Source organism: Aphelocoma coerulescens, chromosome 8 (assembly GCF_041296385.1).
Source record: "Aphelocoma coerulescens isolate FSJ_1873_10779 chromosome 8, UR_Acoe_1.0, whole genome shotgun sequence".
NCBI lineage: Eukaryota > Metazoa > Chordata > Aves > Passeriformes > Corvidae > Aphelocoma > Aphelocoma coerulescens.
Window position 1 is genome coordinate 16,263,877 of NC_091022.1, and position 20,836 is coordinate 16,284,712.

Consider the following 20,836-nt stretch of genomic DNA (forward strand, 5'->3'; position numbering starts at 1 on the left):
TCTTGTTCCAACCCGCCTGCCACGGGTAGGGACAACTCCCACTAGACCAGGTTGCTCAAAGCCTTGTCCAACCGGGCCTTGAACTAGAGCATCCACAGCTTCTCTGGGCAACCTGTTCAGGCTGTTCTCGCCAACCTCACAGTAAAGAATTTGCTCATGTGTTCATTTGGGTTCAGACAAATGCTTCTTCTTTATTTTGGAGGAACTACTCATTTTTGGGGTCTTGAGGGGGGGGGGGGGGGTTCGGTAGTTGGGGTTTTTTTTTTAAGACTGTAATGAGCCTGCAGCTGTTTTTAATACCTTAGCCAGTAAATGACAGGAGCCTGTTCGCAATCAACGACACGCGTTATTTATTAACTTACTTCTCCATAATCGTCCCCAGACAGCGCCCCGAGCACTTTCTGGCAGACACGAGGGGAACTCGGGGGTGGCTGTCGGCTCCACGGGCTCCGCGCGGGCCTGGAGCGGGAAAAGGGACTGGGACGGCCCCAGAGGCTCGTGGCGGGCGGGGCTCGCCTCGCCCCCTCAGCCCCGCCTCGCTCCCTCGCAGCCGTTGCGTTCGCCCCTTCGAGCAGCGGCGTGAGTGGTGGCTGAGGCGGCAGCCGCCCGCCCTTCTCGCTGACAGCCGTCGTCTCTCGGTGCCCGAGGCAGCTCTTGCCCGCCGAGACGAGCGGAGCCGGCGGCGCGGCTGCAGCGGCAGGCGGGGGAGCGCTCCTCACCGCTCCGCCTCCGACCGCCGCCCGCTGCGGGGATGTGTGATTGCCATGGCGAAGCGGCTCTTCCCGGGGGCCTGGCTGAGGAAGCCCCACTCCGCGCAGGTAGGCCGGCGAAGGGCCGGTGCCGGCGCCCGTCCCTCCCCGCAAAGTTCCCTCCGGAGCGGGCGCCCCCCGCAGGGCTCTCGCCGCTTCCCCCGGCCCGGCGCGGCCGCCGTTCCCCTCCCGCCTGCGCCTGGCGGCGGCCGGGGCTCGGCTGCGCCGCGGTGCCGCTCGGCCGGCGGGAGGCGGCGGCGCCGGGCACGGCTGGTGGGTGTCGGGGCACGGAGCAGGTGGCGGCGGCCTCGGGGCCGCGGTGCCTCTCGCCGCCCGCCGCCGGTCGGATCGGGCCTCTCCCGGCGCCTCGGGCGCAGCGCGCTCCGCGGAGCGCCCGCCCCGAGCGGCCGGCGCAGGACCTGTTACGCGGCAGGCGGCCCGCGGCTCCCCGGGCTCACGGCGCTGCCAGTGGGGCACTGCCGCCGCCCGGGAACCCCCCAGCTCTGCTCCACGTCCCTCCTTTACACCTACTGCCGGTGCTGCAGCCATCCATCCTGTCAGCGCGCGGACCACAGCTTGGATGAGCAGTTCATATTCCTTTTTCGTGTCTTCTGAAAAAATTAATGCCGGGCACTTTTCTTCTGCTGCTCCATGCATTGCCTTATATGTTCGTAGACACACTGTTGTATTTCTATATGCAGGTACATGTTTGCATTACTTCAGTTAGCAGAGTAAGGCTGTTTTGGTTGGAAGTGCTGTGGCTATTGTGTAGTAGGAAGTTCTGCTGTGAAATGTCAGTTAGTTACGACGTTGTGGTAGCTTAATGGTTCATCCACGGGATTTCCTTTTTATCAGTTGGATTGTATTTTAACTAGATTTTAAATAAGGTGAGCATCTGTTGTGTTGGAGGATATAAATATTGTTTACTTTTCTTATATATGCTGCTTATGTGTTTGTCATCTGTTGGTATGCTTAGTGATCATTTGATTAAAAATTTGAAACCTCATATTGGTGCATTTTAAAATCCTGAATGTTTGAATTTCCCTTCATCTGGAACTTTTCCAAATGAGAAGAAATTTTGTTCTTTTTTCAGAAGTACTAGAGTGGGGTGTAATGTTTAGTGAGAAGCATACAGATATAATTTTACCCTCTTTAGTATTTGTTTTATGGTATGTACCTGCAAATCTGGGTCAGTATCACTTGGGTTTTAAACCAAAGAAGATAACTCTAGATCTATTTACCGAAGTAGACAATTGTATAATATTTGGATTCCTATGGGATAAAGCCTTCAATACAAATAGAAATGAATTCATAATCTATACGCTACCTTTCAAATTAGAAGTCTCCAAATTGTTTGCCTCCTTTGCCTTGGTAGTCTCTTATCATTATATGGTGATATCTGATAACATTCTTCTCTGCTCTTCTTCTCAAAATTTAATTTAAGGCCTTCCAAGCAAATGCCATTTTAAAATCTGCTAAGAAACAGGAAGACTGCAAAATTATTTATTAGAAAAGCCAAAGAAGTTAAATGTTTGTTTCTATTGCAGATTAAAAAAAAAAAATTCTTTGTGTGCTTTCTTATACTGAGAGCTGATTTTGCATATTCTGCGGACTTGTTTTAGGAGATTTAATAGTGGCTTTGTAAACATAAACATGTTTTTCTCTGTCAGTGAATGTATGTTAATGTCTGATGCATCCATAGAATGGCAGCAACCATCAATATATTGGCGTTTCTTGTCACTGCATGTTACTGTTGGTACATGACAAATGTAGTCATGATTTAACTACACTAATTGCTGAGTGCTTTATTGAGATTTGTCTCCAAAGAAGCCAATGGTCTCCAAGTAAATGGTAGACTTAACTCACTGAGGACTATGAGCAAGGTGGAAAGACTTGTGTAGTGTTTCTATGCAGCATTTCAACTAGCACACCAGGGAAGATGTTTGTACAGTGGAAGGTTGTCACGGAGGGAATTCCAGCTTTTGCTGGCGTTCCAGACTTCTTGAAAACTATGCTGTGAAATGAATCACCAGAACATCAGGTTCTGTGAGACAAAACTTAATACCTGTTCTAGCTTTTCTGCCCTAATAGGAGCAGGATGTTGTGAGCTGTGTTGCAACAGATATTCTATGGCAAATGTTCTCTTGATTTACACACGCTTTAGCTTTTGTGCAGAATGCAAGATCCATAGGTAATCAGTTGATGATTTTTGAGCCTAAAAAAGACGTTCTGCCATGTGTCAGCTCATGTAAAAGGAGCAGGGCACGCTCTTAGATATCTTAGCTCAGCCCAAAACTTAGTGTTAGGGACTCTCTGAGTCAGTGTTAAAGTTCTGTCACTCTGAAGAATAGTAACTCTGAAGTACAAAACTTTGCCGTTGCTTAGACTGCAGATCATGTAATAATAGTAAACAAAACAACAAAAATACCCTAAAACCTGACAAACTTTTAAACACCACAAAATAATTTAATTGTATTTATAGGATTTTACAGTTGGGTGATTAACACTGGGATTTTGTTTTACAAGGAGAGGTTAGTGTCCCAAATTTAAGAGACATTGTCCTGAAGTTCTTTCTGATAGCTAGTTAGTTAGCAATTGCATTGTGAGGCTGAGGACTAACCAGCAGGATTGCTTGTGACAACAATCATGTAAAGAGCACTTGCATGTGTGGAAGTTTGGCCTTTATAGATTCTGGACCAAGTTTACAGACTCTTTAGAGGTGCCTCATGGACTGCAGTAATGTACAAGAGACTGTCTTCGATGGGCCAAAGAATAAGCAAGTCTAAAGCCCCACACAGCAGAAATTTCCTGTATAATCTCTTTGCTCTAAGATTTTAATCCCTTCTGTTTTGCTTAATGTTTTAAGGAGAGATGTCCCATTTTCCATCTTGGTCATTATTTTATTTCAAAAGATACCTCAGCTCTGTTTACTCAGTTTGGTTATTCAGGATGCAAAATAACTCAAGACACTGGCATAATCATAAGCATGCACTGTCTGCTCTTAGAGATACGAATGTCTCCTGTTCCTGGCATCCAAAACAGTGTGGGCTAATGCTCTCAGACATCATGTCAGCCTACCTGAAGTGCATCCTGTGATAGACAAATCAACCTGAACAGAGAACAAAACAATTTCTAACATGATTGGCCTACTTTTTTTTATCTGTCCTTTTCTATTGCGAGCATGTAAGACGAGTGCAGAGAGCAACTCTGATTTGGAGAAGGTTACTACACTATGGTTATGTGGAATACTTTCCAGAATTAAGCTATCTCTACTATTAAACAAAGAAACACTTTCATACTCTTTAACCATAAAAGTGTTTTAAATAAAAAGTAGACTCACCAAAAATCTGTCAAGTTATGTTGCATGTTGATTCACTACTCTCCATATGCTTTGGAGTGCATCCAGGCTTGAGTTTTGCAAGAAGAGGTTTTCCAGTTCTATTTCAGGGGATGAATGTCTGATTATTATTCAGTGCACATGACTTAGCAGAATAGACAAGTGATGGAAGAAGTTGAATCTGTAATATCAAGCATTACAAGTGCTTTCCCTCATTCTTGCATTCCCTGGCTCGTATTTAAGTCTTGATGGAAGAGTAGAGATGAAAAAAGAAACTGTTTCCCTGTTTTGAATACTTTCTTTCTTTTTTGGATAATTTTGGAGCTCTCAGTCATTCTGTTGCCCTAAAAATGTTCTTATTACAAGTTTCCTGGCAGTTTGTCACAGTTTCAAATGGAGCCCATCTATATGTGTTGCTCCCTAAGCGCTGTCTGGGTCGTCTTGCTCAGAAATGTGTTCCAGTGATCTGCATGGTAGGTGTAAGTCCTCTATGTTCTGGGTGCATCAGCACTTGTGTGACCAAACCAGGCTCAGTAAATCCATGTCTCTGCATTGGGACAGTGTGTGCACGTGCCAGATGAAGTAAACTAAGTGTGTCTACACTCACAGACCGATTCTGGGGAGAAAATGAAAATTTGGTAGGGGAATGTATGGGAAGAAATCAAATAATAATCAGGTGTTTTCCTGAGCATGATGAGGAAGTCCTTACTAGAAAAGGAGTTCCCTTTGAACCAGAGAGTGGAACCTTGGTTGTGTGTAAGCAGAGGGATGCTGTTTGTCTATGCTCTGAACTGGCAGAGTGGCTTTTGCAAGTCAAAAGCTGCATGACTCCATTGGCACAGTGCTGAGCTCAAAATAAATCTAGCTTCTCTGGAACTTCCTGCCAAATACATGATATAGTCAGATGGCATTTGGGGAGGATTTTCGGTTGCAAGTACATTCTCTTTCCTCCTAAGGAGGAGGACAATATATACTGTATCTGTACTGTGAGTATGGTCAATATTCTGCAGTGGTCCTGAGGCCTGCAGGCCACTGCTGATCTCTGAGGTTGTACTAAATGCATACAATAATACAAAATTTCATGAAGTAGCACTTTGGTTTAAAGTGTATTATAAAGGTTCATGGAAGGATTCAGCAAGAAACACTGAGGAATGAGGAGGATTTGTTGTCCCAGAAGCTTTGGTTCCCAAGCAGTTTTTACACAAGAAACAGCTTTCCCTAAAATTGTCAGTTTTATTTCTGTTGATCTTCCCCAGATTTTACCAGTAGTTTCCTGTGCTTCATGTTCTGCTACATGACAGGGTTATTAGAAACAGCTTTAAAACCCCCCAAATTATAAAACCTGTCTCTAAAAGAAATCACTGGAATAAAAAGTTAATTGTAACTCTCTATTTTTTTAACCAGGTAGTTTTAAGATTGTCAAGTGAGTGTCTGTGAAGGTGTGAAGGAATAGGGATGCACAGCTGAGGCATGTGGCAGGACCACAGCTCTATGGATTGGAATCACCTTTGGGTCTTTTGAAACTGACTTTTTCTGGATTTTTTGTTTCCAAGAGAAAGGGTGTAATGCATGCTGGTTGTTTGTCATATTTTAATAAATTCTAATAAATTATTGCTGTCTTTCTAATTTAAAAAATTTGCTTATTTACATTGCTGCAGTTCTGTGTATATATGTGATGGCAAAACTGCTCATCATTACTACTTTTCTTGGAACCTTTTCCAAACATATGGGATAATTTCTCTATGATGAACAGTCAAGTTAGGACCTGTCAGTCTGGAAAAAAGATGACATCACAGGGAGGTGTGTTATGGAGGCCTACAAAATCATGTCAGATGGGGACAGAGTGGACAGAAATTGTTCACTCTTCTAGTACATGAACTAGGGGGTCTCAAACAAAGTTAATATGAATCAGACTTCAGTAAAATAAAGTCCAGTGCCTGACCTTGGTAGTGGATAGCAGACCTGTGAATTAATTGCTAAAGTTTGTTGTAGATGCTAAAAGCTTATGTAGATTTTTAAGGGAGTCTGGGTAAATTGAAATATTTTAAATGAAAGATAAATGATTTAAGATTTACTAAATGCAGAATATCATATCTGGCTTAGCAAGTTATTCTAGAGGAAACTGGGAGCACATTTGGTATATATTATATATTATCTCAATCTTCAAGACTATCTTTTTATAGGTATTGCTGAAATTAGGATACTGATAGAAATGACCAAATGCTGACCAAATATAGCTGCTGTCATGCACTTTCCTTACATCCTGCTGCTAAAGCTGATCCTGACCTTCTAATTAGTTTCTAATCCTGATGTGAGTATGAAAATCAACCTGTTAGCACACCAGACTCTCTGAGGAGGAGGAAAAAAAGAAGAAGGAAAGGATCAAAACATCCCTCCTACTTTGCAAGACACTTAGCTCTCCCTCAGTTCTTAATTTATAAATAGATTTTCCTTCTGCCCCTGTGAAAACTGTCTATGTGAGGCCACAGAAACAACAGGGAAGTCATGCACACTGTTGTGGGAAAGACCACTGAAGGTGAGGCTAGTACAGAAGAATTTTATTTGCATAATTAAATGGTGTCATTTCAAGGAAGGAGAGAGACTTCAGCAGATGGAACCTGACCCTGATATCCACCCTGCTAATTGTGTATCTATCTTGTGTGTTTACACATTAACACAGATTATTTTTTGACCAAATTCCTGGTCTGTTGGATTTGATTTATCCTGAGTGGAACATAGGTAACTAGTCTTAGAGAAAAATGCACTTAATTGAGCTCTGGCAGTTTATGATTTTGATCAAATTGGTTCCTGAAGTCTGGCTTGCCCTGTGAGGGTCTGACACCTTTTGTTCTATTTATTTATATCTCTTATTTAATTTTCCTTCCACTTACATAAGTCAAACTGACCTCCCCTATCAGTTTTGCTCACTGAAGGAAGCAAATGTTCCATATAATGCAGTCTGCTTTTTTTATCACTGTGGAAGTCAAATTCCTTAAAGATGAAATGGTAAATCATGTTTACTGCTGCTCAGTGAATTACAAACAGTATTTTCTCTTTGTGTGCTCTAGGTACGTCTGTCCTATGTGCGGATAAAGTATCTCTTCATCTCTTGGTTGGTAGTGTTTATTGGCAGCTGGATTATGTATGTTCAGTACTCCACCTACACAGAACTGTGCAGAGGACATGACTGTAGGAAAATTATAGTAAGTATATTTAGCATAGCTTTCTGAATTTTGACTAATTCAGTCAGTGCCACATGTAATTTAATCAAATTCTCATATTCCATCATGCTGAAGTAAGATTATAATTTCAGTTACAGATAAAAGCAGTTGTGTCTCTTAACATTATTTTGACATAGGGTTATTTACATTTTTTTCTTAGATTTTTCTTTCAAAACTTGGGTGTTGAAAGAGATACAGTTTTTGCCTCCTTTCTTAGGCAATTTGTTAAATATTTTTCTCCCTGTTTGTTTCAGTGTGATAAATACAAGACGGGTGTTATTGACGGGTCAGCATGTAGTAGTCTTTGTGCTAAAGAAACACTGTACTTTGGAAAATGTTTGTCAACAAAGCCCAATAACCAGGTAAGGATTTACTCATCCAACCTAGTTTTATTATTTCCCACTGAAATGTCATTGTCTGGAACATCAGGTAGACTACTGTCAGCAAGTTGAATCTGTTTAATACAGATTATTTCAAACTTCATTTGCTGTGACATGCAGAGTGTGTGTGTGTGTATATATATATACACCCATATATATATACACACCTATACAGAGAAGATACAGTATAATACAAATTAATACATATAATATGCACATATATACAATAATATACATTATTCCTATATGTAGAGGGGTATCTATTTATTTTATAATGTATGTATTTTGGAAACATATATAATATATATTGAATCCTTCCACAGTTTGACAGAATGTGCATACTTGTGTAAAGCATACTGCTTCTCTGCTATCCTGCATCACAGATAGAAGCAGCAGCCTTGTAACAAGCTATGCAAAGGTGGCAGTAATGCCCATCTGTTGTTTGGGAAGCTGTCTGTATTTTGACAGTGTAGTGTCTCTGAAGTACCTGCAGCAGTGGGTTGTAATTTGAAGTTGCCATTGTTCAAATTGCCTTATTCATCATTTGCACACAGGATTCAGTTTCTGATCAGTGTCACTGTTTGACTCTTGAAGCAGTGGTTGGAGGACAGGTGGTCTTCAGATGGACTTCTATTGTGTTTTATACCTTTTCCCCTCTTTTTCTGCAGATGTATTTAGGAATCTGGGGAAATCTGCAAAGTGTTATAAAATGCCAGATGGAAGAAGCTGCTCAACTTGATTTTGGTACTGACCCAGAACCAAGGAAGGAAATAGTCCTATTTGATAAACCAACAAGAGGAACTACTGTTGAGAAATTCAAAGAAATGGTATACGGTCTTTTTAAAGTAAGTATATTCTCATTTATTCTGTTTTGACAGAAAGGCTTGTTTTCTTGAAGCTGGAGAGAATACCCTATTGTATGAGCCTTGTTCAAGAGTATGTTAGAAAAATAATCAGCACAGAAATAGTTTTTCCCAGAGGTGCTTATCTTGAAGTTTGAAGTAACTAATTATCAGGGTTTTTTCCTTACTCTTTAAATGATGGAAGCTGGCGTTCATCTGGTCTATAGATTTTGCTAGTATTTGTATAGAAAATATGATGTAAGGCTGATGTCAGTAGTGATGCATTACAGCAGCGTTGTCTCTAACAATGGTGAGCAGCAGGTGTGTTAGGGTAGTTTTTAGGAAAATTTGGAAAAAGTTGATCTGCCTTTGTGTGAGCATTCAGCTGAAAATGGAACGGTTTTGATTCCAGCAATGACTTCTTTTTCTGTAGTCCTACAATGGATGTGGTTACTTCAAATAACAAAATTAAGCATTTCAGTATAGTTATGGGATTTGTACCCAGTTTTGTCTTGGTACCTTGAATAATTGGCCAAAACGTAGTTGATAACATGATTTCACTACATTTGTAAGGTCTAATCAACTGAAAACTAAACCTGATCTAAACATTTGAATTCTGCACACTTTTTTGTAGAGAATATTGAATAAGCTACTTGATACAATTTTTCTAAGGACTGATCTGATCAAGAACAATGTCTGAATGGTAATGTTTGCATTTTGAAGTGCAAAGAAAGGTAGTACTTCCAGAGGATTACAATGCTCAGTGCCTGTGAGAACGGAACAAAAAGGAAGCTCTGCACGCACCTGATGGCAGGTCCTGTTACATCAATAACCAACGAAAACTAGAACGTACCCTGTTACTCATATTGTTCATAGAAGGAGAGTAACAGGAGGCAGAATGACAGGTGGATTGGGGGCAGTTAATGAAATCATACTTCATCTTTTTCCTTTGTTGCTTTTAGGCAAAATTGGGTGAACAAGGAAATCTTTCAGAACTGGTTAATCTCATCCTGTCTTTCGCCGATGGAAACAAAGATGGGAGAGTCTCTTTGCCAGAGGCAAAATCTGCATGGGCACTCCTGCAGCTAGAAGAGTTTCTATTAATGGTGATCTTGCAGGATAAAGAACATACTCCCAAGCTGATGGGTTTTTGTGGGGATCTCTATGTGACCGAAAGAGTTGAATATACCTCTCTCTATGGAATCAGCCTTCCATGGATTATGGAACTTCTCATTCCCTCTGGCTTCAGAAGAAGCATGGACCAGTGGTTCACTCCATCATGGCCAAGAAAGGCAAAAATAGCTATAGGGCTTTTAGAATTTGTGGAAGATATTTTCCATGGACCTTATGGAAACTTTCTGATGTGTGATACAAGTGCCAAAAACTTGGGATATAATGATAAATATGATTTGAAAATGATGGACATGAGAAAAATTGTGCCAGAAATTAATTTGAAGGAAATAATTAAAGACCGTCAGTGTGACTCAGATTTGGACTGCATTTATGGTACAGACTGTAGAACACTATGTGACCAAAGTAAAATGAGATGTACCACTGAAGTAATTCAGCCAAACTTGGCAAAAGCTTGTCAGCTCCTTAAAGACTATCTGCTTCGTGGTGCTCCTTCTGATATCCATGAAGAACTAGAGAAACAACTGTACTTGTGCATTGCCCTGAAAGTCACAGCAAATCAGATGGAAATGGAGCATTCTTTAATACTCAATAACTTAAAAACTTTACTGTGGAAGAAAATTTCTCATACAAATGATTCTTAGCTTCTCCAGCAGCAGAAGAGAATACTGATACCTTGGGCCACTAGAGGTGGCCCAAGACATTTGATAAAAACAATCTGTACCTTTTAAAAAAGGTAATTTCTTTACTCAAGATTTTATTAATGGTTCTTTCAGTCTTGCCCTTCAGTCAGTAACTTATGACAGGGCTTCTTGAAGAATGAACATGCCACTGAATGATGGAGCAGAGGCCAGAAGTACTTCTGGTGTTCAGTGCTGTTATGGAAACAACAACTCTGCATGCTTGACTGTTCTGTGCACTTTGTCAGATCTAGAACAGGATGAAAGTATTCACTGTGCCACCACATCAGCTGAGGGAACATCTTCCATTTCTGTGAAAAACATTGCTCATTTGTGAAGTACCTGCAGAGGATTTTTCTCCTAAGTAGTTTTATGAAGAATTGCCACTACTGCAAATAATGTGTCCAAGTCCAAGCTGCTGTTATGAATAAACTGAACTGTGAGATTGAAGTTTACTAATACCTTGGCATAGCAGAATTTGCACATTAAAGAATTTTTTAACTGTGGAAAATTAGAATTTTATTCTGGAATGTATAGGTTGTAATATGAGACAAATCAGATTCTGTTTACACATTGTTACCTCATGCTTACGTCTTGAATGTTTAAGTAGTTCAACATTTTTTAATTGTCATTGTATGGTGAGCCCTTTGGGAGCCAAGAATTTTAGAGTATTATTTCTTAAAGTCAGCTATATGGTTTAGCAGCAATACCAGCATCCATTTCAAAAACTTCAGCGGAAACTCTTAACCCAAATTTAGCTGTAGCAAATATTGAAAAGCAAGGAGTTTGTGGACTAAGCTATAGTATGAAAACTGAAGTTAATTTTTAAAAATACTGAATAGCGGAACTGTCCTACCAGTTAAAAAGGGAAGTTTGCGTAGTGTAGGAATCTGCTGTATGACATGAGAAAGAATAGTTGTGGATAGTCTTGGCTCTTTACTGTCCCTCCACATTTAGCTGTACTTCAATCGTAACTACTGCAGGAAGTGTGTAAGCAAGAGCTAGACCTGAATTTTAAGACAGAAGCTGGATTGTCCAGGATTGTGCAATATTGCTCAAATGGGAGCCTATGAGGTATTTTCCAGCTCATTCCTAGCTGTTACTAAGTGAGCTGCAGTGTGTGTGTGTTCTCTTTTTCTAGTAGCATCTCTGAGTCATTGTTAAAACTCAAGCCATGAGTAAATAAACATAATCTGATCCTGGCACTCCACAAAGCATGACCACTCTACTACCTTTAATCTGCACCCTAGTTATACTTCAGATTTACTTCTGTGTTCATAATTATGCAGAATTGGATGTCCATAAAAGACCTTAATACATGCTCAATACTTGCATGTTGAATGTTTAATTTATAAATGCTTTAGGTATAAAGTTGTTCAATCTTCATGATTTTAATGGCAAGTCATCTCTATACTTCTGAATCCTGGCCCCTTAATTCATTTTCACCAGAGGTAAGAACAACAAGCTTTATTTACATATTTGAAAGGTTAATTGCTCTAGGCATCCTGTTTCAAATGCATTTCTAGAATGATGAAACTGAACTACAGGACCACAATAAAGTAGTTTCTCCATACCAGATGTAATAATATGCAGCTTGGGTTAAAATTGTTTTGTGAACACCAGCCTTTTAGTTTAAGAAATACTACGCCCATGCTATTGTCTTGAACTTGCTAATGTGCTCCAACTATGAACTAATAAGTATTTGTAACGAGCAATGCACTAAAAGTGTAAAGTGGCCATGTTCTTGGTAAAAAAAGCTGACAGTGACTGCTATTTGGGCAGAGATTACTTAAAATACCCAACATCATTGGGTATTTTAACAACGGGAGAATATGTTTAATAGTGCAGTTTGTTGTACAGAATCTTCATTTTTATTACTGTTGCATCAAGTTGAAGCTTTCATTGGAAAAAAAAATACACTTTTGTTTATAATAAACCACAGGCTTCTTTTCTTTTTTCAATAGCAGTATTTACACCAACTACCAGTATCTTAGAACAGAACATTCCTCCATGTAGCCTACTTGATTAATGTTTACACTGTGCAAATGATTTCTCTAAGTCTAGTGGGAAACCTATTGGCACACAGAAACTAAGAGGTAGGAGGAGACAAAGGACCAGGGCAGGACAAGGCTGGTGAGAAATACTTCTCTTCCAGGCAGCTCAGCCGGCAAACTGCAGAAGGAAACACACATTGGGCTCTGGGTGGGGGCCAGCCTTTAGGATAAGGAGATGAAAACCAGTGACTGGTGAGGTGGATGGACATGGAGGGGAGGCAGGAGGAAAAATGAGGTAGAGACTGGCACAGGGGATAGGGTGAGGAGTGTGAGGGTATAAAAGCCCAGGGGTGCTCCTCAGAGTGACCAATTAGAGTTGTTCCTGCACCAGGAATGAACTGCCTTGTGGAACGGGATGTCGTGGGCTCTGCTAAGGGAACCCTACGGGTGAAAGGGAAGGGAACATGGTCTGGCTGCATGTGAGTGTGTGGGGAGTCAAGGAGGAAAGGCTCTGATATGCAACTGCCAGGGAGTCTCACAAATGTTTCCTTAACAAGGCCTCCACACCTACTCCTGTACATGCAACTTAAAAGTGAATTCTCTGATCAACTAAATAACGTGAAGTATTCAGCTTAAGAATTTTAAATCCTTCTCTACTTAAAAGCAGCAAGCTCTTACACTTAGTCCTTGATACTAGCTATGCCAAAAATTAATCTAATTGATTTCCTTCCCCTTCTTACAGGAGTAATTCTGATGCAACGGCCTTTGTCTTTGAAGTCTGTCACCTCTCTTCTCTGTGAAAACTCAATTCACACAGTACTTAGAAAGAGGAGGAAAAAAAATTTTCAGGTACAGACTATCTAGATCATAAAATATATTCTCTGCTTTTATAAACTATACAAATAAGCTGGTCTTACACAGTTGCTTCCTCAATAAATTTATTGCCACTTTTTCCAAAGCTTCACAGAAAACTGTGGAAGTTGTCTTAACTCTCAGTTCTGCGCTCCTGGGCCCTGAGGAAGCTGGCCTTCTTCTGAGCAACACGGTCTTTCTTCTGGGCAAGGGACATCTTGGGACAGTTCCATCTGCAATGTAAGGACAGGGTACAGTAGATCCAAAGCAAAAAAGTAGTCAAGAAACACGCAGTGCATCACAACTGTGGTTAAGAGTGCAATGGAAGAATATATTCCCACTTCTGTAACATGCTTTATTTCCTCATAATGACCGAAGGCTGTACTTAGGGCACCACAAAAAGGCATGGTTAGACAGTTTTAATTTCTCAAGAGATAAACACACTCTGTTGTGACTGAAGTAAAGACATTATTAAGCCCAATGTGATAGCTGTGCCTTGATTTCTCCCACACCCTTGAAAAATCAAAATAGTTTAGTACTGACAAAATAATCAATGAGCTCTCAGCTGAGGAGAAGCAGCTTTCCCACTGAAAACACTGAGACTTGAAGCTACACACTGTTCTAGCTATTCAAGCCACAAGGATTCTTCACTTTGTTTTTTTATATACTTAAGAGCTCTTGAACTTCATATTCCTACTGCTAAAGTTAACTCCTAAATTATACAGAACTGCATGTACCTTAATCTGGTCTAGAACACGTGACTATTGACACAACTGTAAAACTGCATTAGTTGTTTTACTGTAACTAAGATAGCTCCAACAGAGAAGTCACACAGATGTTAAAAAGAATGAGAATTTTACCTCTTTTTCTTGACTTCTCTCTTGGGTTTCTTTTCATGGACTGGATTATCCCGTATAGCAGCATGGGCTTTTTTGTACATTTCTTCCATCTTGGAAAAAAAAAAAAAATTTAAATTCACCATAGTTGTCCAGTTGTAGGAGTATCAGAAATCCAAGATCCCTGTGCCTGCATTGTCCCCAGGCATGCAATAATGCTGCTCTGTCCGAAAGCCAACTCTGGCTCCATAATGGCACAAATTTGAAGAATACCTTTGCTGGCAGTTAATTGAGACCACTAGGTATCAGCTTTTTAGATGTACAAAGAACAAGTGGCTTCTAGTGACCTAAGTCCTAGACTCACTTCATTTGAACACAAGCTGTAACTGCTGTTTGCTTAGAAAGCAGATGGAGTCAGCCATTAACATTACTTTCTTTTTAGAATTTGTTAGAAAAAACTAACAATTAGTTAAATTTACAAAAAAGCCCAAAACCCCACTGAAATGAAGGGATAGAGAATCAAGTTTGCTGTAACCTAAAAAGGGGTTATGAGGGAACTATGGTTTAAAGCTCCAGGATCACTTATTAGGAGAACCAAGTAAGAATATTATAGGCAGCAGGACAAGCCATCTGGAAGGAGTTTAATACTTGGAAAAAATAGAAGAAGCACCTCTGTGTTCTTACCCATCTTCTAGTATTTTGTGTAACTCTAAAACGTGAAGCAGTACTAAAAGAAAATGTATTACAGTATACAGTTTCATGAAATGGTAGCTTGGGCTCTCTCTATTCACCTGGAACAGAGAACTCCCTCTAGGGTCACACAAACAGTAACAGATTTGACACACAACCACTACAGCTGCAGAAATTACAGGCTGTGGGGCAGGATAAGGAAGGAGTGGAGAGCCTGTATAGAAACTTCTAATTTAGTTTCGGGGCGGGGGGGAGACACGTGGATTTATAGGCAGAATAGTAAGTTTCACAGTGGGGAAAAAAGGTCCCACTTTCAGAAGTTCTACACTACATTATAGAGCCTTTAATGAAGGAAAAGTTATTTTCTTTGCATGGGTAACATACAACATGAGTCACATAATTTTACATATCAAACTTATTTCGTTATTACAAAAGTCCCTATGCAAGACTTATCAGCATCTCTGTTACTGCCCAAGCTCCAGCTGGATCAAGCTTACCCCGTCAGGTGTTACATTGTTCTTTATGTACTGGGAGAACTGTTTCTTGTAAGCATCTTCGTCCTCCTCCATCAGGTACCGCATATAATCAGCCACATTCTGGCCCATGATGTGCTTGCGGTGAACCTCTGCATTGAACTCTTTGCTTTCCGAGTCGTAGCCAGGGAAACGTTTGGTGCTGTCAAACAGCAGGTACAGTCACATTAAGACTCTAATTCAAAGGCTAAAATGCACACTGAAATGACTGATACATCAGATTCTCCTACAGATAACTGAGGGATAGGAGCCTCTAATAAAAAATAAAAAACAAAAGTTTTAAGTTCATCTCGGCTGCCATCAGTCCCGTCTTGAAACACTGCAGTACATCATGTGCACACCATGGACCAACTACAGCGTGTTCAGTCAGTGCAAGTATCATCATGTAGCAGCCGAGTCAAAAAACCTGGACAATTAGTCAAGAATAGGACAGCATGGGATAGGGTAGGAGAACACACAAAAGATCTCAAGGTTTTTTTCTCCACTGCTGCTAGCAGAAAGCAGCAGTTAGGTAACAGTCAAAATACCCACGTAGAAATCCTAAACGAAGGTGAACTGCTCAGAGTTACTGTTGTACTGACAACTGCAGCAAGCATCAGTTGGTTTGTACCTGGCTCGTAGTTTTGTCACAGTGAAAATTAATACCTACACACAATTTGGTAATGATTTAAACCAAGCAAATATCCTTTGAAGATCTGTTAAGGGCATTCACTTGCTTTTTAGTAAAAGCAACAAGATAACTCTTTAGTTTCTACACCTTGACAGTTGAAAGATTCCCAGCAGCACTATCAGAATTGCATTTGTGGATTAAAAAACAACCAACAAAAAACCCCCGACCAAGAACCTAATTACATAACCAGTACCATATCAGAACAAAATTATTTCAACATAAATGGATTCGTGTAAGAAGACTGTCACATACAGAAGCATCTCAGGTTAACCCCGAAGGAATTCTTTGTAGCACATATTACCTATGAGGGATAGACAGCCCACCATCCACTGCACCCTTCAGAGCACCAAAGACTTTGTTTCCAGTGGTAGTTCTGGCAAGACCTGCATCCAGGTAGCATGTAAAAGCACCAGGCTTGCCATCCACGCTTTCCACATTGTATTCATCACCAGTGACTTCAACTTGGCCTTCATAGATCTTATCAAGGCCAAATTTATTCAGAAGCTGTGGGAAAAGAAAAAGCACTGCTGAGATTCTTTCCATTTATCGACAAAAATGTAGAATCACCACTACTTTAATATGTGAATTTGCAGTAGAATCATATTTTTAACTAATTTCTTTACAAAAATTATGCACCCTGTACTAGTAACAAAGCTTTATAAAAACCACCACTGTAAGTGTATCTGTTAAGTTCCAGCCTTCCGTTCCAACAGGTACACCACTGAACTTAAGACTTATAAATGAACCCCTGTGGAAAATGGATGGCTGCTGTTTACATGTTTTTGAACTCTAAAAGGTACATTTCTTACATTTTTATCCTGACTCCCTCCCTCCCACCGCCAAACTTAAGGGCTGAGACATTAAAGTGTGCTGCTGGAGCTGCAACTGCGTGCTGTCATACTTTTCACTGTGATTTGACAGTCACAAGATGCATCAAATCTATTATGGTAAAGAGCAAAAGTTATGATGCTGAGAACCTTAAAGACCAGGTGGGCTGACACACCACTGGAGGAAGGGGGCTTTCCCTTCCGTGAGGGAGCCAGGAAAGCAGAGCAGCAGCCCCCAGTGCTGCCTGTACGTACCCTGCGCGCCAGGAGCAGGCCGGTGCAGTAGGCAGCGGCATAGTTGGTCAGGCCGACCTTCACACCGTACTTGGGCAGCTCGTGGGCATAGGCAGCACAGACAATCATGTCCCCCTCGATTCTGGCATAGGCAATCTGACAACAAAACAAATGTTAGCTTAGTGCTCCCACCACTGGGGCTCCATGCATTGTTTCTCTGACACCTGCTCAAGCCGACAGGAATACTGGATCCAGGTGTGCAAAAAACTGCCAACTTCTGCATGCAAGCTCAAGGAGTGGTGCTGTTACCCTTTGTTGGGCGGGTTTTGTTTGGTTTTTCCCCCCTCTTGTGGTTTTTTTGTTTGTTTTTGCAAAAGGAGTAATCAACTCCTCAAGTAAAGACACAAAGAATTCAAATCTGTGTTAGGCCAGCTAAAATGTTTGTCAGCAACAACTAGTGATTACCTTTCCACATAGATCAAGAGGCCAGAAACTGCCTCCAAAAGCAACCTTTCAAAGAATCATTATGGATGGGGATGAATTTTGTCCCACTTTCTGATACACCTCAAAAATGCAAGAAACGTGTGATAGTTTGTGGTAACGTTGTTAGTAACCTTATGGAATGATTTTATTAATCATGGTCTGAGACCATCATCATCCCAGGGGTCTCCTGTGAGACAGCAGCACTATCAGATGTTTCTGCTGTTCCTTTAGACTCTCACATCTCTTCTCTGCATCCAAAAGTTGTCCCATTTTTTCAGGATTCCTACATACTGGAAAGGCACTATCACTCAGAGGTAAGCACCTGCCACCATCGATTTTTGTTCTGAGTTTCAAAGATAAAATAACCTTGTTAGTGACTGAACTGACTGTTCTCAACAGACTCTATGAAAAAAGAAGTTAAACTTTTCTAGCTGCTTCTTTCTTGGCCTTAACAACATATGTTTATTATACAACAAGCATTCCTAACTTTTTAACTTCAAAATTAGTCAAAGCATTCTAAAAGTGAAACAACTGAACCACAGTAAGGAACTGCATATGATGCTGCACACAACCACATACTTAATGACCATGAAAAAGTGCCTACTGTTCTTATTTACCAGTCTCCCTTAATCTCACAGGAAAGCCCTCATAAGGTCTCAGTGCTTCATATGAGCCACCCAACATCATGGAAATAGAACTCTCAAAACAGAAGGCACCTTTAGATACAGCACAAGTCAATGCGGGTTGACAGGTCACACTGTCAATTTGGTTGTCTTCAGCCAAGAAAAAAAGGCTTCTTTTGAAGCCCTTTAAATATCGCAAAAAACCCCCAGAGACATCTTCTCTCTCCCAAAACTGTTCTACTTATCCCAGCATCATTAAAGCAGTACAATCTTACATTGCAAATGTGCACAGAAAAAGTGCTAACACTTGTAAAACTTCTTTCCTACAATGCAAATGTTTTTTTACTGAAGCTGTGGTAACACTTAAGACTGTCCTCCTCTAAGGAGTTGTTTTACAATACAAAAACTGTGCAGATCCGGCCTAAGAAACCCCAGCTGCTCCAAGCCTCCCTCTCTGTGCTGACTTCACCCTGGCAAGGCTGGCAGGCCAGCAGGAAACACCGCAGGCCTTACCTGGCAGATGATGTCTCTGTTGGTAACGCGCACAATCATCCTGTATTTAGGAGTGTTGTACTTGTTTTTGTCTTGAATTACCAAACGTTTGCGAGCATAGTAATCAGTTTTTCCCTCTGAAAAACAACAGTTGAAGTGTGCAAAATGCATGAACAAAGTAGGAATGAATATTCACCAAGGACGTTTAATTGTGTGTTACAGGGAATTTAGTAATACCTCTCCTTCTCCTGAATTTCACTTGGTATCTCTTGAAGTACGCCTTATTCTTGACAACTTTCACAAACCCCTTGGATAAGAAATATAAACTACATGTTATTAACATACAACCCTGTAAGCCAAGACCATTCTAACTAAATGCGCCATTAATAAAACCAGAGTGCAATCAGAAATTAAACAGATTTTCCTGTATGTTTAGATAAAAAGAGCGCTATAAAAATGAAATGGAAAAAAACCACCCGGCACATCAAACCCTACAAATTCTACCCCTCCCACAGAAACTAATGTTTCAAGAGAAAACCGAAGTGTATCTGTTAACTGAAGGCCCGTCCGCACGGACCGGAGCAGTGACCGTACTCATTTCCTGTCACTCCCGCACAGCCAGTGACTTCTCTAGCGCGTTCTGCCACCGAGCCGCTTCCCCGGCAGCCTCCCGCCCTCAGTCAGTCCAACACCCGCAGCCCGGGGCCCGGCGCGGCTGCTGCGGGGCACCGGGGGCTGTATGAGACCCGGCCCCGCGGCCCGGGCCCGACCCAGCCACCGCCGGCGGGACCCGGCAGGACGCGGCGCACGGGGCCAGCGCAGCCGGTAACGGGGCCGTGCTGGAGCCCCTCGAGCCGCCGGCGGCGCAGCCCCGGCAGAATGGCAGCCATTGCCACGCCGGCGCCGGGCGGCCGCCCCGAGCCCGCGACAATCGGACTCCATCCGTGCGGGCAGCGCGGCACGGCGCGCGCGGGACAGCGGACGCGATGCCCCCGAGCCCCCCCGTGCCGGTACCGACCATCGTGCCAGGCACTGTCCGGTCCCTCAGGCCGGGGCCCGCTCCGCACAACGACTGCGCTCCGCAGCAAACGGGAAAAGGCCGCGCGTGCCGCGCAGCCGCAGCTCCTGCCCTGCCCGGCGGGGCGGGGCCGCGCGCGCGCCCTGCTGCCCCCTGCCGGCCCGGCGGACCGACCGCGGGCGGTCCGGGCAGCGCCGCCGGGCGCGGGCGGCTCCCGCCGGGAGCGCTCCCTGCTCTGCCCGCCCAGCGCGCGCCCCGAGCCCGCGGGAGCCGCCGCTTCGGGAGAGACGCTGAGGTGCTGGAGCCAGTCCGGAGCAGGGGAACGGAGCTGGGGACGAGTCTGGAAAATGGATGAGTCCTGCGAGGAGCGGCTGAGGGAGCTGGGGGCGTTTTGCCTGGAGAGAAGGAGGCTCAGGGGAGACATTATCGCTCTCCACAACTGCCTGAGAGGAGGTTACAGCAACATGGGGGCGGGCCTCTTCTCCCAGGCAACCAGCGATAGAACAAGAGGACGTAATCTAAAGCTGCACTAGGGGAGCTTTAGGATGGACATTGGGAGGAATTCCTGCACAGAAAGAGTGACTGGGCATTGGAATGGGCTGCCCAGGGAGGTGGTGGAGTCACTGTCCCTGGAGGTGTTTAAGACTGGGCATGGCACTCCGTGCCACGGTTTAATTGACATGGTGGTGTTCAGTCAAGACTTTGACTTGACCTCAGAGGTCTTTTCCAACCTAATTGATTCTGTGATATCAGAGAAATACAATTTTAAGGAAAAAATAATATTGCTGTCGTCTAATGTTTACACCTGATGCATGATTGCTTCTAAGTCTTCTTATCTTAAATGCCTAGGTAGTTATTAGTCAGGGATATATCACAGAGGGAGGGTTCTTAAACAGAAAAAAAATCCATATATTTGATCTTTTAAAAAATCACCAATTATGGATATATTATAGGATTTAAATTCCCTTCATTTTCTAGAGAAAATTCTTGCAACCGATCAAACAGCAAGTAATTAAAAACATCAAACCAACCAAAATCTCAGTTGAATACTGTTCTTACAATAAATTATAGATGCCTGGGATTCTTGATATTTGATGAATTAAAGCAAGAATATAGACTTGCATGTGTATATATATACACTGGATCAAACAGGTCAAGTGGCATCAGGTTTCTTGACATTGCCAGACAATAGTGAATCTTTGCTCCTGATGCATTTGTCTGGTTATCCTCATTTATTTCACTAA

At 42.2% G+C, this 20,836-nt stretch overlaps 2 protein-coding genes and 1 non-coding gene across 4 annotated transcripts; 1 reads left to right on the top strand and 2 right to left on the bottom strand.

Moving 5' to 3' along the window:
- Positions 1 to 363: 363 nt before the first annotated feature.
- DIPK1A (divergent protein kinase domain 1A) lies at positions 364 to 13,151 on the top strand. 2 transcript variants are annotated; one of them, XR_011152381.1, is made up of 6 exons: positions 364 to 818; positions 7,155 to 7,289; positions 7,562 to 7,669; positions 8,356 to 8,532; positions 9,492 to 10,396; positions 13,077 to 13,151. XR_011152381.1 is itself a non-coding variant. In XM_069022767.1 (5 exons), exons 1-5 carry the CDS (start codon positions 765 to 767, stop codon positions 10,302 to 10,304), a joined length of 1,287 nt encoding a protein of 428 aa, XP_068878868.1. In that variant the 5' UTR covers positions 364 to 764; the 3' UTR covers positions 10,305 to 12,276. The 2 variants fall into 2 exon arrangements, 1 of the variants encoding a protein (XP_068878868.1); XM_069022767.1 differs by lacking the exon at positions 13,077 to 13,151 and having other exon boundaries at positions 9,492 to 12,276.
- A 104-nt stretch (positions 13,152 to 13,255) lies between these two features.
- On the bottom strand, positions 13,256 to 19,725 carry RPL5 (ribosomal protein L5). Its single transcript, XM_069022768.1, has 8 exons — positions 19,593 to 19,725; positions 18,812 to 18,881; positions 18,596 to 18,711; positions 16,998 to 17,132; positions 16,217 to 16,419; positions 15,210 to 15,387; positions 14,047 to 14,135; positions 13,256 to 13,419 (listed from the first exon to the last, which is right to left on the bottom strand). The coding sequence occupies exons 1-8, from the start codon at positions 19,593 to 19,595 to the stop codon at positions 13,320 to 13,322; spliced, it is 894 nt and encodes a 297-aa protein (XP_068878869.1). The 5' UTR covers positions 19,596 to 19,725; the 3' UTR covers positions 13,256 to 13,319.
- Positions 15,539 to 15,635, bottom strand: LOC138114404 (small nucleolar RNA SNORD21). Its single transcript, XR_011152615.1, has one exon. It is a non-coding gene; the product is annotated as a small nucleolar RNA SNORD21 (small nucleolar RNA).
- Positions 19,726 to 20,836: the final 1,111 nt, after the last annotated feature.